The sequence below is a fragment of the Zootoca vivipara genome, chromosome 5 (genome assembly GCF_963506605.1).
Source record: "Zootoca vivipara chromosome 5, rZooViv1.1, whole genome shotgun sequence".
Classification (NCBI taxonomy): Eukaryota; Metazoa; Chordata; class Lepidosauria; order Squamata; family Lacertidae; genus Zootoca; species Zootoca vivipara.
In genome coordinates this window covers 83,421,079-83,448,910 of record NC_083280.1, presented here as the reverse complement: position 1 = coordinate 83,448,910, position 27,832 = coordinate 83,421,079, and the positions used below count along the sequence as shown (strand labels likewise).

Genomic DNA, 27,832 nt, shown 5'->3' with positions numbered 1-27,832 from the left:
CAGGGCCCCAGAAATACCTCAGGTACCCCCCAGGGATCAATCTCGGGGACTAACAAATATTAATAGATCCCTTGATCTGGCCCACTCCCCTGTAAAGCTTCACCCTCTGAAAGTACTGCTTGACTGTTACCCCAATAGAGAGGCAGCTAAATACCTTTGGGAAGGGTTTTCAACAGGTTTTCGAATTCCCGTACGTACCCCGCCTAGCACGGGTGAACCACCCAATCAAAAATCTATTAGGGAAAGACCAGACATAGCCATTAAGAAAATTAACAAAGAAATCTTGGCAGGACGCGTGGCTGGCCCGTTCGCGTCACCACCAATACCTGATCTCCACATCTCCCCATTAGGAATAGTCCCTAAGAAGGCGCCTGGGGAATTCAGGCTCATACACAACCTCTCCCACCCGATAGGTAGGTCAGTCAATGATGGAATACCCCAGGAACTGTGCACGGTGAAATATGCCTCATTCGATCAGGCGGTGAAGTTGGTAAGGCAATTTGGCAAGGGGGCGTTAATGGCGAAATGTGACATTGAATCAGCTTTTCGCCTACTCCCAGTTCACCCGCAGGACTATAAATGGTTGGGTTTCAGATTCAATGAGGCATATTTCATCGACAAGGCCATGCCGATGGGTTGCTCCGTGGCATGTGCCGCGTTTGAGACCTTTAGCACATTCCTGGACTGGGCCCTGCGCTTCAGGACAGGCCTTCCAGGGGTCTCGCATTATCTGGATGACTTTCTCTTCGTGGCTGGGGCTCGCAGTTCCGAGTGTGCAGGCCTTATGCGGGCCTTCTCAGCTCTCGCAGAGGAGTTAGGGGTACCATTGGCTGCTGAAAAAACCGAAGGGCCCGTTTCACGCCTTACGTACTTAGGCATAGAACTGGACACGGTCGCACAAACCTCACGCCTGCCGTCTGAAAAACTACTCGCCCTCAAAGAGACCATTAGGCAACTCATTCCCCTTAAAAAGCTTACCCTTAGGCAAATGCAATCGCTGCTAGGGCACCTCAACTTTGCTTGCAGGGTTATCTCACCTGGTCGCCCATTCTGCCGGCGCTTAGCTAGGCTCACGGTAGGCCTAACCAAACCTTTTCATAGGAAGCGCCTCCCCCGCGGGGTCAAGGCCGACCTTGAATCCTGGCTGATGTTTCTGGAGAACTACAACGGGGTGTCATTATGGCAGGACAACATGTTGCTGCGGGCTGATTTCCAAGTGCAATCCGATGCGGCAGGTGCCTTAGGTTTCGGGGTCTACTTCAGAGGTAAATGGTGCTCGCAGCGTTGGCCGGCCAGGTGGCAGGGTACAGACATCACACGCGACTTAACATTCTTAGAATTTTTTCCTATAGTAGTAGCCGTGCACCTATGGTCCGAAGATTTCAGGAACCGGAGGGTCTGCTTCAGAACCGACAACCAGGCGGTGGTCAGCGTCCTATCGCGGCAATCCACGCGGTCGACGAGGGTGTCCTCCCTCCTACGCCACTTCGTGTTACTCAGTTTGCGGTTAAATATGCATTTTTCTGCCAAATTTGTGCCAGGGGTCAATAATAATATCGCAGATGCTCTGTCTCGCTTCCAGATGGATCGCTTCCGATCGTTGGCACCGGAGGCAAGCCAGTCGCCGGAGCCGTTCCCGGAACATCTATGGAACCTTGGGAGCGAGAGATCCTAAAGGGAGTATTAGCTTCCGTTGCCCCGTCTACACTGAACTCGTATAAACGGGCTTGGTCAGACTTCACTAAGTTCAGGCAGAGACAGACCTCTGCTTCCCTTCGGGCCCCACCTTCCCCGGAGGAGGTCATGCAGTATGTAGTGCACTTGAGGAACCTGGGGCGCGCACCAAAGACTCTTAACATTCACACAGCAGCCATCACATTCTTTTCAAAAGCACTCTATTTTACAGACCCGTGTGACAATTTCCATTTGCGTAGAGCTATGGAGGGCTGGCGCAGGCTCCAGCCGCCTGCCAGCGACCCCAGGCGACCCATTACCTTTGACATGTTGGCTCAGGTACACAGGCAGTTGAGGTCCCTCTGTTGGTCCAAATTTGAGGCGCGCCTTTTCTCCGCAGCTTTTTCTATAGCCTACTTTGGAGCGCTAAGAGTGGGCGAGGTAGTATGCGAGGACTCCCCCCGGGGCATCACACGCGGCATTCTAATGCAGGACGTGTCCCTGGTCGACTCCCAAATGCAGGTGCTCATACGGTGTTCCAAGACGGACCAGAGGGGAAGGGGCGCGACTATTAAGCTCCCCGCCACTGGTTCCCAAGGTCCATGTCCGGTTAAAGATACCAGACGGTTTCTTTATCTCCGGCCCCCCGGCCCAGGCCCATTGCTGATCCACCAGGATGGCGCTAGGCTCACCCGCCACCAATTTACTAGGGTTCTGCGCAAGGCCATTGCCTCCTGCGGCTATAATCCCAATGAATTCTCTGCACACTCTTTTAGGATTGGCGCGGCTACGTCAGCCATGCATCTGGGCCTTTCATCCGAAAGAATTCAGGACTTGGGGAGGTGGAAGTCGAATGCGTACAAAAGGTATATTCGTACGTAGCGTCGACACGGTGGCCTGGCTGATCCCTGGTTGTCATTCTTGAATTTCAGGTTCTCGAATCGTGCGGGTCTGGATAGCCGGGCATAGCATAGTCCATTGGGCGCGTGAAAGGGCCATCGAGGTGGGTCTAGGGAACAGGCTGGGCCTTCCAGACTTCGTCCAGGTGTCTTGGATTGCGAGGAGAGGCATGCTGTGGGACGAGTTGCTGCCGGCAATACAAGATCGGGCTGCTTCACTCGGCTACCCTGACCTACTGGTGGTCCAGCTTGGAGAAAATGACCTTGCCTATCGCAATGCCGTGGACTTAAAATTACAAATATTCAGAGACTTTGATACCCTTTTGGACACTTGCCCAAGGATGACGCTGCTTTGGTCCTCCTTGCTTGAGAGACGCTGTTGGCGCGATGGTCGTTGCCCTATCGCCCTGAACAGAGCCAGACGGCTCCTGAATTCCTTCGTGATCCGCAGAGTCCTGTCTTTGAATGGACGTGCCATTTCGCATCCGACTTTAAAACAGAGTGAAGCAGCCCTTTATCGTTATGATGGTGTTCATCTGTCGCCCAGAGGGAATGATGTCTGGCTTGAGAATGTAATAATGGGGATCAAAGAGTGGTTGCGTGTTAGAGAATTTAATTAGGTGAATAAGAGAGGAGGATCACGGCCCCTTAAACAGTATATGAAGTCCCTAAAATAATCCAATTAATCTCAAACTATTGTTTAAGGCATGAGAGCGGATTGGCGGCGAGCCCAGGGGGGGGCTCGAGTGGCGGTTAGGCGTTGGAAATTTGCATAACAATAGAAGGAGGAGGGGCAGATTGCGTCAACGGCTGCCCAAATTGGGAGAAGTAATTCCGTTAAAGGATTCCGGGGGCGTCGCTTGGTCCTGAGCCTGGAGTTGCCTGGGCCGTAGGGCACGCCCCTTCGGTGGCCACAGGAGGAGCTCTAGTAGATCTACATCGCGGGGCTCCTTTCTGGTGGTTAACTTCTCAAGGACTCCAACACACGGGTTGGAGTCGGATATAGTCTGTTAGGTTCCAACGCCTAAGCCAATTCCGCTCAACATGCTTATCAATAAAGTTGTGGCCTTAACCACCCAATTAAATCTTAATCTCTGTATCATGAGTCTTGATTATGTGGGAAGGAGGGACATAGCCACACAAAGCCGCTTCCGCGCCTGCGACGGAAGCGGCGTTGTGGGCAGACCGACTGCACCACCGCGTAGGGGCTGCAAGTCAGCCCCTACGCGATGGTGGCTTCCCGCCTGCGTCATCCCCGACCAGCCAATGAGAATGGTCGGGGCGGAGCCGGCAGTTTTAAAGCTCCCCGCAGGCGGGAAGCCGACCTCTCTTCTCCCTTGTTCGCCGGAGCGAACAGTTCACCCGCCCACCCACCCCTTAAAAAGAGGTAAGGGGACGCTGCTATGGACGGGAGTCGGTTGCCTGGTTAGTCAGCGGGCCGGGTAGGACTTTTCCCATACTGGGCTAGCCATGATGGGTTTTTCGCCTACCCCGTAGCATGTCGTCACAACTTAGGTTAGGCGGTTAGGCGTTGGAAATTTGCATAACAATAGAAGGAGGAGGGGCAGATTGCGTCAACGGCTGCCCAAATTGGGAGAAGTAATTCCGTTAAAGGATTCCGGGGGCGTCGCTTGGTCCTGAGCCTGGAGTTGCCTGGGCCGTAGGGCACGCCCCTTCGGTGGCCACAGGAGGAGCTCTAGTAGATCTACATCGCGGGGCTCCTTTCTGGTGGTTAACTTCTCAAGGACTCCAACACACGGGTTGGAGTCGGATATAGTCTGTTAGGTTCCAACGCCTAAGCCAATTCCGCTCAACATGCTTATCAATAAAGTTGTGGCCTTAACCACCCAATTAAATCTTAATCTCTGTATCATGAGTCTTGATTATGTGGGAAGGAGGGACATAGCCACACAATCAAGACTTCTAAGTGTGATACCTACTCCCCACCACTTCCTGATACTATTAAGCAGCTGCCTTTGTTATATTTTTCCGATCCCTGCTTAAAAACCTTTTTTGTTTCAGCAAACCTACTCAGAAATGCAAATTTATTATGTACATTTCCTTTTAAAATGGTTCATTTCATCTACCGGTATATCTTTATAATGTTGTTATGTCTTTAATGACTGCTTGCTTTATTGGTATTTCCTTATCAATATTTTATACTATTTTATGTAGACCGCTTAGAGGGGTTTTTTTGGGGGGGGGAGGGGAATCAAGCAGCATATAATTAAATTTTATTATATAAAATAAGACCTGGGAAATATCATGGTGAGGATCCCAATAAGTGATGCACAAGGCAGAATTGTATATGCACATCCATTGTGTGCAACTGGGTTGCACACAACCTGTGTCTTAGATGGAACTGTTGCTGCAACAACAACAACAACAACAACAACAACAACAACAACAACAACAACAACGTAATCCTGGGTGCACATGCGGTTATTCCTTGTAGCCATTCTCTGGCACACATGCATCTCCCATTGGGATCATAGCCCCAACCCCAAGGGCCAATTCTTTTGACTCTGTACAAGCCAATCAGGTGCAGCAGCACTTTCTTCTAATGTGAACCCCCGCCAAAAAGATAGACATAATCAGACTATAGAATTAAACTGAAATAACTAGTGATTGAGACACACATTTTTTTCCTTTAGAAGGTTGAAAGCGGAATGAGAGAGCCATCACCGCGTGTAGTGTGACCACACGTTGTTTTAACATTCTCTCCTGTGTTGATATATTGCCCGTGCAAGTTCTTAGCACTGGGGATGTTGACTATAGTAAGCTGAACTTGTTATTTGTTGAGTTGCTATGAAAGGACTCTCTCACACTCACACACCCCTTTTCCATGTGCAAATAGAATGAATAAATGTTAAGTCACATCCTGATCAGGAGGCCACCCCCAATGTCATTTTTTTTTACATGCAAACTTTCTGAAGTGGAACATTAAGGTCATTAGTGTCATATCTGTTTGAAATATATTTAAAATATTCTAGCTGACATCTGTCGCCCTCAGTTATTTAAGAACGCAAGGAAAAGTTGTCTCTGGTGGTCTAATGAACACTGTGGAATGCATATCAATTTAAACAGTTTTGAATCAAATTCGTAACAATTTACTCAGTGGAATTGACTGCTTTATCGATTGCTTAAATGCCAATATTGCAATTCCAGACAATGTCATGGTTATTATACAAACTCCCTGAGGAGCCCAAGGAACAAGGTTTTGTCTCCCAATCGTTAGACTAAACCAGAGCTGTCACCATTATTGGTTGCACCATTTAGTGGTACAGGGAAATCTTGAGGAAGCAGACGCTGGAAAAAACTGCATCAACTACAACAAAGTGAAGACACACCAGGGAGTTCATTTCACATATCATCAGTTTTGTCTATGAGATGTGGAGCTGCTACTCTTTGATTCAAGCACACGAACATAAACGGCACAAACTTTCACTGAACCTAACAAACTAGAAGAGGCCTTTTGATTATATTTAATTAGTTGAGTCAGTTTGATGGCTGGCCCCACAAGGAATAAAAGGAAGATGGAGAGAGACCAAATTAAGGACTCAGATAGCAAGAGCAGCAGCTTTACACTTCAGCTTTGTTGGGCTGAGGACAGAAGTTGATGTTAAGGAAGACACAGGGCTGTTTCCAAAAATGGCACTCTTGTGCTGGAATTTTCTGCCCGTGTAACCTGTATAGATTTACTTGTTCCAAGTCACCCAAGGGACAGGCGAGCAGATAATGCCACAACATCACAACATAAAGAGGCATAGCGCTCAACATGGAAATGCTGCTTTCAGCAGCAACCTCATGTTTCTTGTAATGTCTAAAATGGCCATGCAAGTGTGAGAAACTGAGGACACCGCTTACTGAAATTGAATAAACATTCTGGCTGTTATGAGATGCAAGGCAGAAATATTTTCTTTTGCCTTCTCACCTGGTTCTGAAAGGCCAGCTGTTACATCTAGGCTTTGCCTGTTTATTTTAATCTAATGAAAGTTCTTGAACTTTGCTGTTGGACTGGACTGAAAAGAGAATTTCAGTACTGTATCTATGGAAACTTCCTTTCACAATCTACTAGCATTTAGCAGAAGAATAGCTCAAAGACCCCCACAGATATTTCTGAGTGTAACATAATCATTCGCATTATGGTAATCAAGGCTGCAGCATTGATCAGATTAGCTGTAGATGAATAAGCTAACTCATAAATCACATTTAAAATGTTGATTCTGAATTGGACTTTAATATTGCCAATGTTGCTCAATCATGTTAGTGGCATAGTTATAAAGCGTCCGTGGCAAAACATGGGTGTTAAAGGATCTCTTGACCTTATGGGTTTTCCGTAGAACAAATGACTTATTTGTATTTAATTAAAAAACCTATAATTGAATGGTCTCAAATTATCATGTGGACAACTAAAGATGTGTTGTTGTTTTTTATTCCCTACCTGCACTTACAATTCCCTCTCTCTCTTTGCTCCCAGCAATGAAGGTAGAGGACCTGAAGATAACACAATCTAACGCTGTGGTAAATTATGACACCACACAGTCTGAAAAGCAGAACCTGGCAGCAAAGTGGGACTAATGGCTGTTGAATATTCACAAGGAACAGAAAACCTCAGGGGTCTGCCCACCAAAAATCTGTGGACCTACCAACAGTCGGGAAAATGGGTTGGCTAAGGCACACACAGCCTACAGTCCATAGATACTTCATCCTGGAGTTCATTACTCACTGAATTGGTTATATGCAAGGAAATAAACAAAACAGAGTGCAGTCTGATAGTTTGTTACGACTTGGGAAGTGCTCCTCCCTTGCAGATACCCACCAAAATAACCTTGTCAATCTCCTTGGCTGGACACCAATGAAACATCCCTGTGGAGTCGTATTTTTTCACATTGCAATCCATGTTGTCAACTTGTTCATTGCCAGGTATTAATAAGGGGTCGTGTCTGAGGAAGAATAAAAGTGTCAAGGTTAATATCAATGGAAGCCATAACTAGGAGCAGTGCTTGTAATACGGTTTGCTTTTAAGACGATAACAGAAAGATGAGGTTATATTTAAATTTGGGGGATTGAGAGGGGAAGAAAGAACATCACAATAACCTTTTATGAAATACAAGTCTTTCCCTCACCTTATGGCCCATGAATGTCCCCGCCTCCCACCCCAGTCCTCATTCCTTCATCCAAATAAACATCACAAGAGTCTCTATTAGCATCTGCAGTGGAGTAGAAGGGATAACTACAGAACCCCCATGCTAACTGACTAGCATGAGGATGGGAAGCCAATTGCTTGCTTTTATCGCATACAACTTTTGACGTGACGCTCTTCGAAGTAAAAGCTTTAACAGGCTGCACTTTAAATATTTTAGCAATTTGCCCAATCATATTTTGCTTTTCCAAACTGAAGCCCTTTAAAGATTCAGCAGTATGTCATTTTACAGCAAACTGACTAACAAATGCCCACATCTAGAATACATGATTTTAATACTAAACAACAATGCCCATTTTCTATGACAGCTACAGCATTTGTAACAACCTTCAAAGCATTTCTTGCAATAAAACAAAACCAAATAATAGTAATAATAATGATAGTGTGCTTCATCCTCACATATTTGAGAGAGGGCTGGAGACAAAAAGCCCGTAAAATCAGGCTATGTCTGCCACAGTGTCCACTCCCAACATGCCACACTGATCATGCCCTCTTGAGCCTCCAGCTTTAATGATTTAATGCTTCTACCACCCTTACAGCCCTCCCCTTCTCCAACCCAGCTCAGAAGATGGATGAGAAAACTGTTGAAGGGTGCCTCTTACCCCACAGAGGGCTGTGGCTATGGGGTTGTGGGTTCCAGGGTGAATCACAATGTGTACCCTCCCTACCCCGCCATATGAAGCATATTCATATGTGCTAATGAGTTTTTCAGTTGTGTTCTGGCACAATGCTGCTTCCACGTCACCCCTTAGGCAAATTCTAAGGTGTCAACGTTACAATGAATGCACATTATGCAGCACACAGAGTGATCCCTCACATCTTTAATCCAACTTCTTAGATACAGGAACAAGAGGGGTTAACCCATGCAAGTTTGAGTAAATTAATTTCCATCCATTATTCACAATGTTTCTGTTTTGCAGGATGCATTCTAATTTTGATTTCTGAAGAGCTAATCAGATTTGAAAATTGTATAGCTGGGATGGTGAACCTGCAGCCCTCTTGGCGTTCTTAGACTCCAACAGTCATCAGCTCCAGGGAGCATGGTCAATGAGGATGGTTGGAGCTGTAGATGACCACAAGTTCCTACAGTTTTAGTCCATTCTCTTCCTTCTGCAGTGCTGCAAGTTACCTTTTCAATGCACTCTGTAGAGGATCCCTACCCCTCCTCCCGTGCCTGCTTTTTCAAGAGTTGCAAAAGGACTTCCAGGGGAGTGTGTGGGTCCTGCCCAGATGTTGGTTGGGTTTTGGGGATTACCTCCCAGGCAGTAGGGCTGCTATTTGTGGCTACTGGCACCATATTGATGGACTCCCCACTTGAAAAATGGGGGAGGGGGTTTGCACCTGTGGAAACCAATTTGCCCCATTCCCCTAGGGATAGCTCTGAGCGCAAGTCACTTATATTCTGTATTCACCAGTTCCTTCTGTGGAGTTGAAGCTTATTGGGCTAGCATAATGATTTTCAAACTGTGTTCTGGAGTCCCGAGGTTCCTTGGAAACACATCAAGGATTTTTCAATGAGAAGAACTGTAACGGTGGAAAAGCTTAGTTGGAAGATACATTGTCTGCCATGCAATGCAGAGTCATGGGGTGGGTGTACTTAATGATATACTCCAAGTTCATCTGCAGCAATACAAAGGTCCCATAAGCTTGGTCAATGGCCCATGCAAATTGAGTGTACACCCTAGAACTTATTACAACATGTTCTATAACACACACAGGTTCTGTGGCAGATAGTTTTAAGTTTCTTAGTAGAGATATTGATGCGAAAAGTGTTTCTGAAGCTGGAAAGTATGAAAGCCACTGGCTTAATGTGTAATCACATAACATTTAGGAAGTTACTCTTAATTCATCTTTATCTCCCCTCTGCACCCCCTGCATGCTTGCACTGGATTTTGACCAATTAAAATGAATGTGTTCATCCTCAAGCCAAGTGTGCTCATCAATGAGTGCAGCTTAGAGTAAAACTTGCATTGCTGCAAAGTTGCAAAGTGGGAATTTGTGAATATCTTTACTGGTGGTGCGGGAAGGAGACCCCACTTGTAAGTAATTAAGATCATTATTTTAACCCCGATGGCCAGAGGCCGTACGTTTTCAACGCACTGCAACATTCACAATTTCGTGCAAGGAAATAAACAGGAATCAATTGTACATGCTTCAGAAAAGCTACCAAGCTACTTTTCTCACATCTATATCTCTAGCCATATAAATAGCTTCTCTGTTCTTATGGCAAAAATTATGTGCGCCTGAGTTAAAGCGTAGAGGAAAGTACAATCTTTTCAGGGTTTTGCGGAGCATATAATGCCACTTATCATCAATTAAACTCAAGAGCGACACTAAATGCCATGCTACAGCTGCAAACCCAAAAAGCCTGCCTGGAAGACAACAGCCTAAAGCAAAACCGCAAATCCCTTTTCCAGCAAACCTGCTGTGAGATAGCCAGCATTATATTTTAAAGAGCAGCGCTCCCCTTGCAGCCATTTACAAGTACTCTAAACACATTCAATTGGCGTTTTCAACTCTGGAACTTTTCTTCTGAACTGACCTGGAAATGGAGGAAAAAGTCAAAAGAATGAAAAGGATTCACTCCCCTGCTCCCAGTTCAAATTCCATTTCATTCCTTTCACGCTCTCCACAATTCTACCACTCTGTTATTATGGTGTGTGTTCATGGTGTGTGTTTTTGTGTTTTTATATTGTAAAGTGCCCTGTGATATTCAGGTGAAGGGATCAATAGAAATGTAATAAATACTAATAATAATTATGGGGGTCGTGTTAGTCTAAGATGAGAATTGCCAAATAGCACTGCAACCAGTGCTTTTTTTCTAGGGGGACGCATACCCCTAAACATGTCGTGGAACTAAGTTTGGCCTCATTGAGGGGCAGTATTTCATTATGAACAGGAAAATGAGAGTATCCCTAAACGTTTTTTAAGGGGAAAAAAGACTGCCTACAACATTGTAATCACAGTATTGTTGTGCGTTTGGGTGGGGGGCTGCATGCCTGAATCCCCTCTAATTCCTGGATCCAGCAAGGACTTAATTGCTGGAATAGCAAAGACAGCTTCTTGGTGGGGTAATGGCTTAAATATGGGTCGTTAAGGTAACATAACGTGAGACGAGAAGACTCCCTGGAAGAGACCCTGGTGCTGGGAAAGATGGAGGGCACAAGGAGAAGGGGACGACAGAGGATGAGATGGTTGGACAGTGTTCTCGAAGCTACGAACATGAGTTTGACCAAACTGCAGGAGGCAGTGGAAGACAGGAGTGCCTGGCGTGTTATGGTCCATGGGGTCATTAAGAGTCGGACATGACTAAACGACTAAACAACAACAAGGTAACATAGGAAGTGGCTCTGTTGCAGAGGGCAAATGGGTGGGACTCCTTTCCTCAACTGGCTGTTGTTTAGAAGGACAAAGGCCAGAGTTGTGTGTGAGAGCTAGAAGCAGGCGGCAGGCAGAAGCCGGAGAGGGAGAGACATGCTTGATTTCTGCTTGAATCCAAGGTTGTGGCTATGGGAGAAGCAAGACCTGATTGGAGTATAAAAGCTATTAGCCCCTCCATCATAAGCTCAGGTTGTATTTAAATGTAAATAAACCACATATCCTAAAGATACCACAGTTTCAGCTATCCCTCATTCCGAGGAAACTGAACCCAGGGCAAACACCTGCTTGGAGATTGATGTGGCGTGCAGCAGTTTGATTGGGGGCAGGCTGGGGAAATTATCACAATTTCACTTGCATAAAAACAGTGAATGAAATTACTATGCAAAACGATAGGGAATCAACAGTGTGCTTTTGTAATTCTGCTGGCAATTAGCTATTAAGAGTTGTGGCCCCAACTCAGCAAGACTTGCTGCTGAATAAACAGCAGACATAAATCAAAGGATGGTCCAATATTCTCATGCCATTGAAATTTGGGGCGACAGTTCACACTATGAGTCAAAGGGCTAGTTTTGCTCATGGAATCAGAGTTGGAGAGGTGATGGTCAATCGTCTAGTCCAACTCCCCTGCTCTATGCAGGAAATCAAGACCTAGAACATCCTCAACAGATCGACAGCCAGTCTTTGCTTGAAGATCTGCTGAGGATTTCTTGCATTAAAGCCTCTGCTAGGGCAGGATATTTAAGGAAAGTTAAATGTCACTTGACTGTTGTAAAACCTCTAAGGCAGGTTACAAAAGATATTAAGGTTCTCATTTAAAAACCCAGTTAAAAACACATCAACAATTACCAATAAAAGAACTTAGAGCACATCAAGGTCAACATAGGCTTGCCTAAATAGAAAGATTTTAAGTTGCTACATAGCTAGCAAATGCCTATTATGTTATCTGATCCTGCACAAGCTTCACCCATGGTTACCCTAGGCTTTCCCATCCAGTCTTAAGCCACTATATACATATTGTGTTTGTCTTATAAACTTTATTTTACCACCTACCTGCTTCTTAAGGGGATCTTTCACTTGGCAGCCCCCCTCTCAGTAAGTTCATACCAAATGCACAACTTGCAAAATGACAGTATTAATAGAGCCTGGCAACATATGAATGAGTTTGGGTTGTTCCAGCCATTTGGGGTTGTTATTATCCTCCACCTAGAGCAGGCATGTCAAACCTGCGGCCCTCCAGATGTTTTGGACTACAATTCCCATCTTCCCCAACCACTGGTCCTGCTAGCTAGGGATCATGGGAGTTGTAGGCCAAAACATCTGGAGGGCTGCTGGTTTGACATGCCTGACCTAGAGATTCTCACAGTTAGTGAATAGGGAAGAATGGAGTGAACGGCCACAAATGTTAGCCATTCCCAACATTGTGCTATGTTGAGTGTTTTGTCAACAAAAGCTTTTCAGATTGCTAGACAAAATCCCCCACACTTCCCCCTGTGTGCTGTTCTGAGGGTTGTCCTGGCCCAGTGAGCCAATTTTGTGGGTACAATTTTGTGCATTGGAGGCGAGGGAGGGAGGACAAGGGGAAAACCACATAGCATGGGTCCTTGTGCCGACTTCCTCTTGATGGGAGTCATTAAGAGAATCCCACCCTATATGCTGATGCCTTCCTTGTATACTGTAGTGCCTGTATTTATTTATTTATGAGCTTTTTTTACTTATTTATTGTATCTGCCCTTCACCACAAGGTCCCTGGGTGGGTTATACTCATTTAACCATACAATATTATAATCCAGTAACACAGCTTAAAACAAGCCAAAGTATGTACATCAAGCAATATATCCCACATAAATGACACAAATATTAACTGTCAAAGACCAGGGTATAAAAGTTTATCTAATGAGGACTATATAATGAGGATGCTTGATGCACCTCTACAGGGAGAGAGTTCCACATTTTGGGAGTTGCAACAGAGAATAACCTCACCTAGGAAACCATCTCCTCTATTTCCAAATGAGCCTATAGTTTTGTAAGTATATATTAATCTTTCTGAAGCTAAGCAGGGGTGGGATTTGACTAGTATCTGGATGAGAGCTATCTAGGAATCCTATGCGTCCTACTCTCATGGGGAAAAGATGGGATAAAAAAATTAAAATATTTGTAGCCATTCAAGTTATGTCATGGTTTCTTTTGGCTATCACCTAAAAAAAGCCCTCCCACCCAATAATCATAGTTATTGAGAATCATAATCACCATACTAAGAGCACTATTGGAATGCAAAAGATGCATTTAATCCTCATTCATTCCAGGCTCCCATTTCACATATGGATAACTGAGACCAAGAGACAGTCCCTAAGATCATACTCAATATACCCGTTAGGCAATATTGGCTTTGCTTATTGGGGAAAAACTCTTAATATGGCAAGCAGATTAAAAGCTTTCAATGACTTGATTATTCATGCTTTGGTTACCTCCAAACAAGACTGCTGCAACATGTTTACATGGGGCTATCTAAGGAAGACTACACTTCAGGCTACACTCTGGGCAAAATGCAGCTGCATGAATACAGTACTGCTGGGAGCCAGAAAACCTGAATACACAACATCAATTTTGCACAAGTTGCACTGGCTGCCAGTAGATTTCCAGGCCCAATTCAAGGAGCTGGTCTTAATCTTAAGAAGCCCTAAATGGCTTGGGGTGAAGTTACCCGAAGGGCTGCCATCACCCATATACTCTTCATATACACTAAGTTCCACCTCAGGGGTCCTTCTTGAGTGCCTGCTGTTGAGATCTGTTAGGCTGGCATGCACACGAAGCAGGGACTTTTAGTGGTGGCCTCAAAACTATGGAGCTCCCTTCCAATGGCCTTATGTGTTATGGCCTTATGCCCCGACCCTTGAACTCTAGCATTTAGGCAGGCCTCGAAAGCCAGCCTCTTCACAACGGCTTCATCTCTCTATAAAAATTCGCCATCTTAATCTGCACATCATGCTATGCCCATTTTTCTATTGCAACTTGTCTCTCACTCCTCTATACTTTGCTTTGTGAGGGTGTAGTTCTAAAAAGTGGCTTATTTATTTATTTTGTGATAATTTGTTTTGTGAAACAGCCAGGGATTCTTCTTTATTTGCTGTGAGAAATAAGGAGGCAGCATTTTATATGGTATGAATGTGCAACCAATTCACAGGGTTACCTTCCCCAGTTTTGGAGGGGCAAGTACTGCATAAATTGGATGACTTGATACTGTTCCTCCTCATATTCCACAGAGATAATCCGGAGAGGAGAAAGAACAGGCAGGAAAAGGATAAATTATTCTCATCTCAAGCCCACTGCTTCTCTGCTCGAAACCCACTTCCAAAGCTGCTTTGGGTTTTTGTTACACTGCATAATGGATAGGCAATTCATGCTGGAGAATGAATTCATACATTACTTGATGTGAGGGGTCCATGGAAGGTATTTGGGTGGACCTGCTTAGCATGATTCTTCCTCAAAGGGAAATAATAGCCACAGGGCTATGCATGCATGGCTATTGTCTGATGTAACCAGGTTTATACAGGGGAGGTAGTGCATCATTCTCTGCCACACAAAAAGATGGCACAGGCCCGTGTCTTATTAGCATGGGAAATATTTAGCAGCAGTTGCTCTCCCAGAGAGTAATTTACTGTGTCTTGTGGGAGCAGGTGGACACACATTGACTCTGCAAATGTGCAGTTTTTTGTTTGCATGCAGCAATGTAGTGATTTGGTTGGCTTGGGATATTTTGGAAAGGTGTAAATGGGAACAGGCACCTTGCAAATGCACCATGTTTAAATGCAGCGGGTAACATCTCCTGCCTTTCACGGTTCCCCTTACAGCCACCCTAACAAATTGTGGCAATTAGCATGCTGTTAGTGTTAGATGTAGGCAGAGAATGCAGGTGCTAATAATTGAAAAAGCGTTTAGAGGTTTTACACCCCAGCTGAATATTTCATAATGTGCTGCATGTTTCGCTATTTGCTCAGTGGGTCTCTGTCACTTCAATCTTCCCTGACTGCTTTGACTGGCGCTCCAAAGCTCCACCAAGCCAAGACTGACGGCTTGTCACAGGCAAACTCCACCGACTACTGCGGCAGCTCGCTGGGACTGGCTGCAGAGGTTGTCACGCTGCTCTGATGGAACTTGGCAAATGTTTTGTGACTAATACACCCAACATTTGTCAGCTAGCATTAGCCAGTGCCCGTGACCCTCTCCAGTCTGCACCAATGGCATTAAGTTGTAATGAGAATTTGTAGCCCCTCTGTGTGAGTGTGTGTCACACTAATGACACTTTCTGGCTGACCTTTACTTTCACAAGCTTAATCAGCAATGAAATTTCCAAGGATTCAGAGCACATGTGAAAGCAGCTTTGTCAGGCGAAAAAAGGGTCACAGTGATGAGTAAAGAAATGTACCTTTCTCCTCCCGCCCTTACGTTCAGAGTTTAGCCCCAGACAACTGCCATGAGTGGATCACCAATTGAGAGGCTTTTCATTCAAGTCCTAAAAAGGTTTAATGTGTTGTGGACTATTCACCCAGATTTCTGCTCAACACTTTATCTGCTAACAGGCTTTTGATTCAGTTTTATATTTGTGTTTCAAACCTGCAATACACTGAGTACATTGTATCTGAAACATTATGGTATCTTAAGTGCAGCCTGCATTTGGTTAGCAAGGTTTCCGACATAAGATTTGTTCTCATGGCTCCCACTTGGAACATCTTATATGAGGATTCTAAGAGGATGTCATGAGTTTTCTCAACCTTTAGCCCCTCTCCATTTTCTCCTATCAGCTGCTGTTTTCAGGATTTAGGTAATTTGGCATGGGGAGGGGGTACCTAGCACCCAGCAAGAAAAATCAATACAATAGAGTGCCTAAGAATCATTATTCAGTGAAAGGGTCTTCTAGTTGCCCAACTATTTGATGTCCTATCTGGAAAAAAACAAAATTCATATTTTTCTCTAAATGGAATCCCAGTTTACATAACCCACCCTTTGTTATCCTTGGAGAAAAGCCAGCTAGCATTACATCCAAACAGACAAGCCATGGTTTGGGATATTGCTCCTGCCTTGGAAGCCACAATTTGGGAAAACATCTGGGGATTTACAAGGAATATGAGAAAAGACAGAAACCACACAAACCATGGTTTGCCTGTATGCCTGGAACACAAATTGCAGCTTACAGTCTAAACTACAATTGTTTCATGTTATCTCTTAACCAACCCACTATCTCTCTCCATTGATCTCCACTCTTTAAAACATTCCTGTTTGACAGTAAATGCCATCAAGTAATTTGCATGTTAAAAGTACCAAGTAAAAGATAACAATTGTAACGGCAGTTATCTGCAAATATAGTCGGCAACTAGCTATTAAGAGTCTTGACCTAATCCCAATAAGGCTGCAATCCATGCTTGTCTGGATTTAAATCCCATATATGACAATGAGAACTGAAAAGCGTTCAGCTGTTTAAATTGGCCTGGATCAGACATAATGTTAAAGTATGGCTTGGTGATATATGAATGAGCCTTAGGGTTGTATACTTCCTACTTCCCTCTCCTCCTGTGGCATGGCCTTGAGGAGATTGGAAGCTGCCAGTTCCACTGTCTATCAACCAGAGCTTATAGTTATGGCCAAACCCTAAACTGTGGTTAATCTTAATTATGGTTTATTGAAAATAAGACTGCTTCAGAAACCATGGTTTGAAGTGGGCTTGTTTCAACATACTGTGGTTAAAACTAAGCACAGTTTGGGGTTGACATAACATTAAGTTATAGTTAATTAACAACAGAAGTCAAAGTTTTCTTTCTTCTCATGGTCATGCAAGAGGAGAGGGAAGTGCTTCAGTGCAAAGCTCAGCCAGGTAATATTAAACCATAATAGCTAACATGTCCAAATTAGGCCAGTATGTTTCCAATACCCAGCCTAGAACCAAAGGATAATCCTATGGTATTATGACTTTCACTTATCCTATGGAAATTTGCATCTAAACTTTGGGATGATACATCGTTCCATGGAGGATGGGGCTTTTTTTCTACATCCCACACTGTAACCACTAAAGCTTCTAGTAATCATAGTTTCTGGGTAGCTAGCAGAGGCTTAATAGGGCACATTGGTTCTCCACAGCCTTCATCCTCTACTGCTAGGTACTCCCATATTGCATTAAATGGCCAAAGCCATTGCCAACAGGCAGGGAAGAATTTAAAAAAAAACACACATGAGAGCCTCTTGTCTGGGTGATCAATGTTTGAAGAGTTTAGTTTATCTATCGGTGTTTATCTATCGGAAGCATTAGCTCAGATATTTATTTCATACAACTGCTGAATGTATTTTTATTGGGATATTCTAAAAACAAATATCATGGTGCTGCTGGAAGTTTAAAAACTAGATGAATATGGGAGCACCCAGATTTACTCTGCATACATGGCAGACTTTGTGCTTGATTGTAAGACCTGCAGATGTGGGGTTATAATAGTGCAAGTAAGAGATCTATGGGAGTTTCTCTTTATTTTTTACACAGTTGTAAAATTTATTTTTTGATAATAATAATAATACACAAGTGTAACATAATAATTATTATAGCAGTGAACTGTATATGAATGAGGTAGCTGGGAATTTTATGTGATCAGAGCATTATGCGGCTTGGGACCCTCATACCTACAGGACTGCCTCTCCTGGTATGCCCCGCGGAGGACCTTAAGGTCCACAAATAACAATATTTTGGAGATCCCGGGCCATAAGGTGGCTAGATTGGCCTCAACTAGGGCCAGGGCCTTTTCAGTATTGGCCCCGACTTGGTGGAATGCTCTCTCACAGGAGACCAGGGCCCTGCGGAATTTGACATCTTTCCGCACGGCCTGTAAGACGGAGCTGTTCCGCCTGGCCTTTGGGCTGGACTCAGTCTGACCATTATGTTTTTCCTCCCTTATGGATTTGATTTGGGCCATTTTAGGTTAAACTGGAAGATAGCGGTTGGCCTAAAGTCACCCAGTGTGCTTCATAGCTGAGTGGGGATTTGAACCCTGGTCTCCCAAGTCCTAGTCCAACACTTTAACCGCTACAGCATACTATCTCTCGTAACAATACTGTTAGCAGCCCCGAGCCCCTGGGATGGTGTCCATTTAAACCAGAGCTTTCCAAGCTGTGCATCGCAACACATTAGTGTGTTTGCTGCAGTGTGTAGGTGTGTTGCATGAACGCTCCCCGCGCTCCTCCTGGGGCTGGAAAGGGGTTCGTTTAACCTCTGGTTTGCTAGTAAAACTGAATTACTGTGTCGCGAAATGATGCAGGTCCAAAAAGTGTGTCACCAACTAGAAGGGAAGTGTTGATTTAAATAAGCAATAAATCCTACTCACTAATGTGCCTAATCCTTCCCAATCCCATAGGTTAATAACATCTTAGAGTATGGTTTCCCAAACTTGGGTCTCCAGCTGTTTCTGGACTACAATTCCCATTATCCCTGAGCACTGGTCATGCTAGTTAGGGCTGATGGGAGTTGTAGTCCAAAAACAGCTGGAGACCCAAGTTTGGGAAACTGGCTTAGAGCATTATGTGTAATAGAGAGAGAAAGATGCAATTCGGCACTGCATTGACTGAACAGAATACAGCATGCGTCTGTGAAAAGGGGGGAAAGTCTAGTAGTCCTCATCCAACAAACTACAACTAGTAGCATCATTTAAATATACACTTTGTGGCCGTGTTTTATATTTATTCATAAGCCTGTCTCATTATATTTTCACAAACAATGCAGAAGCGCTGTCCTTTTCGCAGTCACTTTGCTGGACCTTGGCAATCTCTGAGCAAGTTTAGTATGTCCTGGTTCGGTTGGCAGGGAATGAAGGCAGTGGTGGGGTGAGCGGGTGGGGGTTAGAAAAATCAAGGAAAATCCTCAGGGTTATGAAATTCTCCTTGGCAACAAACTGGAAACCCAGCAGACCCAGAGCCTCTGTGATTCTGGTGTGTGATCAGGGACACTAATGAGAATGACCCTTTGCTGAGAATGCTGCTTGTCTAGAGGCCAATGTCAAGTATACCATTCAGTTTGGAGTGGACAGGGACAAACTATTTGTTTTCTCTTCAGGCCCTTGGGCCCTGTCACATGCTATTTGCTTCTGCATTAAGAGGCATTGTCTCAGCAGGTCTGACATTTTCTGTGTACGCCGGACTCATGAAACTGCAGCAACTGAAGCACTGAGGACTAGAGGCGCAGTCCACCAGGAATTTTCCCCAGTGCAAGCCCCATTGCAACGAATAGGATATAACACAAGAACAAAACATGCTCCCATAAAAACCCCACTCAATTAAATGGGCTTTATGCATGAGAAGCTCTTCAGTGTTTCCAGCAACTGTTTACATACCTTGTCTGGGCTTGGAAGGCTCCACTGTTTTGCTTAGGTTGCCCCCAGTTTCTTTTCGGTCACATACAATAGATTAAATACATACATTAAATACAACCATACAATTGCTACAAAGACTAACCCATTAATCAATGCATTTCTTTCATTTACTACACAAATTGATTTTACGGGATATTATTGTCAGTAATGGCATGTGACATTTATTTCCAGCCCTCCACTGGGATCCAAGGAAATATTAATATCCTCTCTGTACAAACCCTACATTTTTTCAAGATTTCTAACACAGGTTTAGACTTCAGGCTACCTGAATGAGACCTAAACCTCTTCTGATGGTGATGCTAACTACAGATCAACACCACATATCTGTTGCAATTCATGTTCTACCACTGTTTTGTGCTCATTAATAATAATAAAAAATTAACACTTTGCATGTCAACTGTGTTATACGTCTGTAACTGTTTACTTATTGTCTAAAGTTGGAACTAGATGTCTTTGACAACATCTCTTTCCTCTTTCATTATGGATAGCTCAGTTGGTTAGAGCATGGTGCTAATAATGCCAAGGTTGCAGGTTCAGGGACTTGGGAGACCAGGGTTCAAATCCCCACTCAACCATGAAGCACACTGGGTTACTTTAGGCCAGCTGCTGTCATCCAGCTTAACCGATCTCACAGGATTGTTGTAATGATGAAATCTCACAGGATCTCACAGGATTGCTGTGATCATCTGACTACCCAGTCAGTGACAAACCACCTCCAGCCAACCCACATATATGTGACTGCTGCTCTGTGGCAGCAGAAAGTGACAGGGCCCTGGGAGGTAATTCAGTCTGACCCCCTTATATTTCCTGGAATTTTAAAATAAAGAAATATGATAGGTAAACTGCTCTGAGTAAGAGTCAGAGTGGCAGCAACAGCTACCAGGTAAATGGATGAGGGGGAAGGGCATTTGGGGTTTCTAAGGATTATCAATCCTAATGTTAATCCCAATGTTATTAATGTTAAGAACTTAATTCGTTCTGGAGGTCCGTTCTTAACCTGAAACTGTTCTTAACCTGAGGTACCACTTTAGCTAATGGGGCCTCCTGCTGCCGCCGCACGATTTCTGTTCTCATCCTGAGGTAAAGTTCTTAAGCCAAGGTACTATTTCTGGGTTAGCGGAGTCTGCAACGTAACCTGAAGCGTCTGTAACCTGAGGTACCACTGTACTCAAAATAAATGTTGCATGCCATTAGTGATAATAAACACCGAAACAAACTCATAGAATAAGCAGTACTTAAACTACAATTTCTCAGCTCAACTGTCACAGGAAACTGTTTTTTAACCAACCACATTGTCTTCCTTGAAGCTGGGTGCGTGTGAGGGAAGGAGAGAAGGGGGAGCACATGGAAACAAGGCTGATTCCTGATCTGCTTATTTATTCCATTGTTATCCCACTCTTCTTTTAAAAAGCTCAGGATAGCATACATGGTCTTCCTCCCTTTTTATCTGCACAGAACAATCACCACCCTTTGAGGTAGGTAGGGTTGAGAGATCATGACTAGCTGAATGGGGATTTGAACCTAAGTCTCCACCACCTGAGCCCAATGCTTTTAACCATGACACTGCACTGGCTCCATGGTTTATTGAATCATTGCGTTTGAATGGGGCCCCTATCCAACAAATGCCATGAATTAAGACAGGGAAAGGGAATCCCATTCAATTTTGTTATTCAAGAGCAGAGTCCTCCCTAATAAAAAAAGGTAAAGGGGCCCCTGAACATCAGGTCCAGCCGTGTCCGACTCTGGGGTTGCGGCGCTCATCTCGCTCTATAGGCCGAGGGAGCCGGCGTTTGTCTGCAGACAGCTTCCGGGTCATGACCCCCAGAAGAAAACACACTATGCACCAATGCATGTTTACTGACGAATCTTATCAATATATCAGTTTTAAATGAATTAAAGGGGGAGTGCTTCAAGAATACAGTTGCTTATGGGTGTAAAGGTATTAGTAACCAGTCAAGGGGTTGGTAAGAGTCTCATTAACTGAAAAAATAGAAACTTTCCTAACAAAATAAATCAATAACCGTAGGTAGCCAAATTGTTCTATATATAAATCTCCACAGTCGGGATCCTAAGTACTATTTTAGGTGTGCCCAAGGCTGTGTGAATGGCCAGGGGGACTCTCAACATTTCCCCCCTTTTATTGGCAGACTTCCGTGCAGTATTACAAACAACTTTTGAAGTCCTGTCAGTTTCTAAAGCAGTTTGACATGAGGCATTGCAGGGTGGGGCTACTGTTTGAGAAACAACCCCCCTCCACCTAAGTGCATGGATTGTAGAGGTTTCCTGAAGCCAAAAAGGGCCACATATTAGACTAGAAAGATTTCCCAATGTGGCTTTTAGTCAATCCTGAAAGTTACCAACCTAAAATGCAATTCAAGCTAAATTTGGACGCTCCCATTCACAAGCCACCTACATACAATATTTCAATAGGGATCAGAAAAAGTTTTCAATAAGGCTAGTTAAATTTCTCATGCATATAAACTGAATGAACTAGACAGAGAAAAGCAGCTGGGGTTATTCTAATAACTTATTTGCAGATGTTTAAGATAAATAGTATATTTCTGGTTCATACAAATTTGCAAAGTGGCCTTTTTCAATATTCTGATTTATCATCTTTGGGCTTCATAAACATGGAGCTCTCAAATGATGCTTCTCTTGGTCAAAGGCACAAGACGCAGGGTATAGGGACAGGGTCAGGGTCAGCCACTAAAGACAGGTGACTAGAGTCCAGCAGAGAAGACCGAGGAGTAAGCAAAAACAAGTTCAGTTTTGGCAAGCTCCCCACTCATTGCCTGACCCATGTTTAGCAATTCTGATGTGTTACTGAGCAGACAGCTCAAGCTTGGGATGAGTAATCTCCCTTAGTCCCTCTTCAGCAGGCAATGAAAGCAGGTTCCACTTTGAAAATTCTTCCCCCATCATGCAAGCTGACACAGGCATGCTTTTCAAAAACCCACAGCCAATCTGTTGATCATTACTTATTTACAAAGGCCTTCGGGCAGAAAGTCCTGTAAAAACCATACTTGATATGGTATACACTAGCTTTTTCGGCTTGTAGAAGGGGAGGGGGGAAGTCCCCCTAAGGCTACCTCAAACCATCACTTTCTATTGCACATAAAATGTGCCGTGTAACACTAAAGTATTTAATATATATGGTATAATATATCTACAGGAAAGGCATTTGTGTAGAAGTGTGTTAGCCTGTATTTGGTAATTTGATGTTTTGCTGAAGGCTATGACTTGAAAAAGCCTGCACCTAGTGCCGAGGACCTGTCATCTCAGTACCCAAGAGCCGGTAGAATAAAGAAGTACCCTAAAGCAGCAAAACTTTGACACAGCTTTGAAGCATATGAAAACAGTATAACTCCCTAGAATTATTATGACTCAAGATCAAAGAAATGAGGCATACTTTACATAGCAAACAGGGACAGTGCACTTCACTCCGAATGTTGCTCTGCCCCTTCTCTCTCTCTTTCTCTCTCTCTCTCCTTTTATTTCACATTGATGCCCCTACATTTGTTAGATGATAGAAGGGATGGGAGGTGGGGCGCTCCCCCCCTTTAAAATTTCAAGTGGATAAACTTAATGGAGATGAGATGACTTAAGAGATAAGTGGATTGGAAATGGTGGAATGACAACATGTGCCATACAAGTGAGAGAGTTCTCCCCCACCTCCCATAAACATGCATGCAAACCAGTATTGCACAGGCAATTAGTTTACATAGGCTTAGTTAACAGAAACTCAGGGAGCATTTAGAACAGGAATTTTACAGCGATGCATGGCCTGTAGTGGGCAAAAAGGACATAACTAGGTGCATTTTCCCTCTAAGAATCAACCCAGGTCCTGCAATCCTAAATTACGGTATTTCAATGGGAACAACTTGGAGATACGATGGGGGTCTCAGAGGTGACTTACTGCAGGAGCAATTGAATGCATATTTCTCTAAGCTGCACTTAGTGATAGAAAGTGTGGGGAGGAGAAGTAAGATATGGATTTGTTGACAGCCATCAGAGAAACATTGACCGCTCCCAGGTAGAGATGCTTGTATGGAATTCAACCTTTGTGAGTTCCAATACAATCTGATCTGACTTGCACCTCTCAAGCTAATGTGAGGATCAAAACATAGTTATCCTGATGTTGGATTCTGCAAATGTGGTTCTCATGAGTTTTTTTTAAAATATTATTTTTGGGGAAAATATTTTTAAAATTGTGCATTCTGTGATTAAATATATTAAGAATGTGTATTTAAATGCAGATTTTCAAAAATTGTACATTTTCACCAAAACAGGCAGAGCTGAGCTATGAACACATGCAAATGGGTCACAGACCAGTAACAGGCCGATCTGTCCATCCATATTGCCACTGAAATAAGATAGCAGTTAAGCTGCAATAGCCAATAATTGCAAATATTTGTGTATTCATCAGAGGAGGCATGCCTTTGAATACCAGTTGCTGGGAATCAAAAGCAGGGAGAGTGGTGTTGCACTCAGGTTCCTGCTTCTGGATCTCCCATAAGCATCTGGTTGGCCAGTGTGAGAAGTGGGTTCTGGACTAAGTGGGTCCCTGGAATGATCTGGCAAGGCTCTTCTTGTGTTCTTCTTAAATCAAATGCATCCACTTGCCTTTCTGCTGATTTAGGTGCGATAATTCAGCTCTAAATCGGTCATAATTTGTACCCAAAGTTCAACTTTACATGAAAATACATGCAGGGAAAAGGGACTAACACCGTGCTCCAAAATTTCTGCAACAGTGCCATCACAATGTCCACATAACATGATTTTGGAGTGTTGCAGTGGTGTAGCTGTGGTACTCTCCTCTGCTTGTATGTGTAACATTTCTTAAAATGTGGTTGTAAAATCACCACCATTGGTAGGGGATTCTTGGCAAGTGAAACAAGACTTCAAAGGGGCATATTGTTATTTTTTTACAAATTCAGTGGGATGCCCCTTACAGAATCATTCATAGAATTTGGCCAACAGCAAAATCTAAAGTGAATTTGGGGCCTCCTACTAGAGCAAAACATCTGAGGCATTGCGAGGGTTTTAGTAAGGCCACCGATTTGTTTCTTGGCAGTGGGTATCCCAGTTAGCTCTATTTTGCCATGGGATTTTACCTAAAGCAAAACTCGGGGTAATGTGGAGATTTTTCTCAGGACAAGAAAGTTTTAATGAGACAAGTGAAAACTGTGTCAGCTCCTAACACTATACCGCAGGGGTGAAGAATCTCTGTCAGCTCACAAGCCTTATTCCCTTCTGGCCAACTTCCCAGGAGTCACATGACAGTGGTGAGTGGAGGCAGGGGCAAATGTGGGCAGAGCAACAATGGTGAAATTTAGCTTTGTAAAGTATATTAGTTTCTATACACACTTGGAGACTCCGTCCTAACATTCATCCAGACAAGCAAGAGTTATTATCTGAGTGTGAGGATGCACACTCCAGCCTGGAAGAATCACTCAAGTGAATAGAGGCCCATGAGGGATGTGGTCTGAGGAAAGAGGGCTTCACTGGGGATGGGGTGTAACTTGGGGAGAGTTCAAGAGAAGCCTACTATGGGGCAGCGGTTCCCCAGAGGCTTAGTATACAGCCTAAGGTGGGCTTGCTTGCAACATCAGCTCCAGAAAACCTTTGCTTAAGGCTCATCCCACAAAAATAATCTATAGGGGAGATCTACTGGAAACAAATGCTGCACATCTGAAAACACATGGGAGGGGAAAACCACTAACATCTATAATATGTTTTCACCACCTGCCTTCATAATGTCTTTTATTTTTTTTAAAAGCAAAAATCCCCTTATTTCATAATTAATATTGCTTTTAGCCTCAGTAAAACTGCATTAGTTTCGAACTTTGCTTTGGCAAGTACAAAGATTACTAGACCTTAAAAAAAACCACAGTCAAAATCAATTAGGGGAAATTTGATTTCAATCGACAGGATAAAAGGAAGGTAATATTCAGGTTCATTTTTGATTGTGATGATACATCTCACATATGGCCTTAAGTACAGAAAACAGTACTCAGAGGGATTCCGACAAAAAGAGAATTGCCCAAGGCAAACTAACCACATGAGTTCTTCTGATTGGTTAGTGCTATCATTAGTGCCACTGCTGTTTAAGAACTACACATGGACAGGACAGGGTGACAGCTAAGACTTTAAAGCCTATGTATTTTTCAAACAGCTTTTCAAACTGTTTTTCATGACAGATTTTTTTTTCCAGCTCTATCATTAACTGCTGACAAGCTGACAGAATAAATACTTCAGCCTTTCAGAAACCATCTAACAATCTTCTACTTTCCCCACCACCTTGCCATGACACCCCCACCCCACCCACCACCATTTTTATTGGGGAGGAGGATAGGTTGGGAGAGGAGATAAAGATGCGAGCTGCTTAGAGTCTTACCTCATCAGCTTGGGTGAAGAGTTGGGCGAATTTCTCATGCCTCCGTTTCGCTGCTTCTTTTTGGGTGAGAGTGTCGTCAGCTGCTGCTCATCTTCAACTGGAAATACAGGCAACCCATGAGGAGGTTAGGATCAGCTCAGATCGCCACGTCATACAGGCGAAATAGCCAAATAACACACACACACACACAATTCCATTCACACACTGATACTTCACTGCTATCTTGTCTATGTTCAATAAAGACCAAACTGGTGTTAGTCAAAATAGATCAGTTTTAAAGACAAGGAAGAGGAAAGAGAAGCAAGGTATTGATTGAAGAAGTTATGGACATGGTTTCATGCTTTCATAAAAGATAATCCTTTTTTCTTTTCTTTTTTAGTTAAGCTGCATTTTTGGAAAATGGAAATTAGTGTCCTGCTGCATACACCAAAAGATGAGGTCTACTCAGAATCCGAACGCTGAATGTTACCAGACCGCACTTTATTAAAGAACCCAATACCCATCGGTTCTGACTCTTTGAATGCCAGACCACAGTGTCTTTGTGAAGAGATGTGCAGCATTCAATGCCTTGATATTCAATGCTTGCATTGCCGTAAATTAAAACTCTGTGGCTGCGCATTGATCTCCAGCACAACTCAGAACTCATCGCTTCACCCTTTATCACAAAAGGGGATGTTATCACAGGAGCAGGTGGAACAAGACCAAATGACGGGAGAACTTCCTGTATAACGAAGGATGGGAATTGTGGCAGAGGTTCTTTTGATGGGGATGAAGTGCACTTTGAGTGGAAGATCATCTTCTGAATAGTAAACAATAACAGCCAACCACCTTAAAATTATAAAAAACAAAACCGCCTTTGGCTAACACTACTGCACAAGGGTCTTCACCTCTCCCAAAATTACAGCAAGTTTCCTTACAAAGCTAGCAGTAAGTACCATATTTACTCAAGTCTAATGTGCCACCGAATCTAATGTGCACCTCAATTTTCAGAACCTTGAAACCAAAAAAAGTATTTGCTGGCAAATGTAAATGTGCCGTCAAATCTAATGCGCACCTTAATTTGCACAATGTAATTTGGCCAAAAAAGGTGAGCATTAGATTCGAGTAAGTATGGTGTTTAACCACTATTGTGAATGTTTAAGGCTCTAACATTTATCATTCTTAGCAGATCAGAGCTCTGCCAGTTTAAAGAGTTTCGCTCTGTCAATGTCCCGTATGAGAAATTTACACAACAAAATAAATCAAGTTTATTTTCGTCCTGTAACTAAAAAATAAAAATAAGACTAAATATGACTGAGCCTTAGGTAGCAGTTAGGTCCAGTCGTGGACGACTCTGGGGTTGCAACGCTCATCTCGCTTTACTGGCCGAGGGTGTACAGCTTCTGGTGTACAGCTTCTGGGTGATGTGGCCAGCATGACTAAGCCGCTTCTGGCGAAGCCAGAGCAGCACACAGAAATGCCATTTACCTTCCTGCCAGAGAGGTACCTATTTATCTACTTGCGCTGCTTGCTTTCGAACTGCTAGGTTGGCAGGAGCTGGAACCGAGCAATGGGAGCTCACCCCATTGCTGGGATTCGAACTGTCGACCTTCTGATCGGCAAGCCCAAGAGGCTCAGTGGTTTAGACCACAGCGCCACCCGCGTCCCTAAGGCAGCAGTTACTTTCAAGTTAAAAGAAAAAGAGCAACACGTGCATCAATGAGAGTGATGTTACGGATCACTATGAGAACTGTGGCCAAAGAGCAGGACGAAAGTTAACAAAGAAACAAAGAACTATATGGATATTATAATGACCAACTTAAAATGTAGATCTGATTTAAAATACTAATCCATTTCCACAGAATTATAAAATGCATCTTTCAAAAAACAAAAACAA

At 43.7% G+C, this 27,832-nt stretch overlaps 1 protein-coding gene across 6 annotated transcripts in view; it reads right to left on the bottom strand.

Annotated features, from left to right (window-relative positions):
* LOC118096077 (calcium-activated potassium channel subunit alpha-1) overlaps window positions 1-27,832 on the bottom strand; it is a 550,308-nt gene that overhangs the window by 62,198 nt on the left and 460,278 nt on the right. For 3 of the 6 annotated variants that reach the window (XM_035137303.2, XM_035137304.2, XM_060275025.1), the window contains exons 19-21: window positions 25,957-26,053; window positions 19,521-19,571; window positions 7,396-7,519 (exon numbers count right to left, since the gene is read on the bottom strand). In XM_035137303.2, the coding sequence (XP_034993194.2) occupies window positions 7,396-7,519; window positions 19,521-19,571; window positions 25,957-26,053 (272 nt within the window). The remainder of the gene's footprint in view (window positions 1-7,395; window positions 7,520-19,520; window positions 19,572-25,956; window positions 26,054-27,832) is intronic. The other 3 variants (XM_060275027.1, XM_060275028.1, XM_060275026.1) reach the window with 1 other exon arrangement.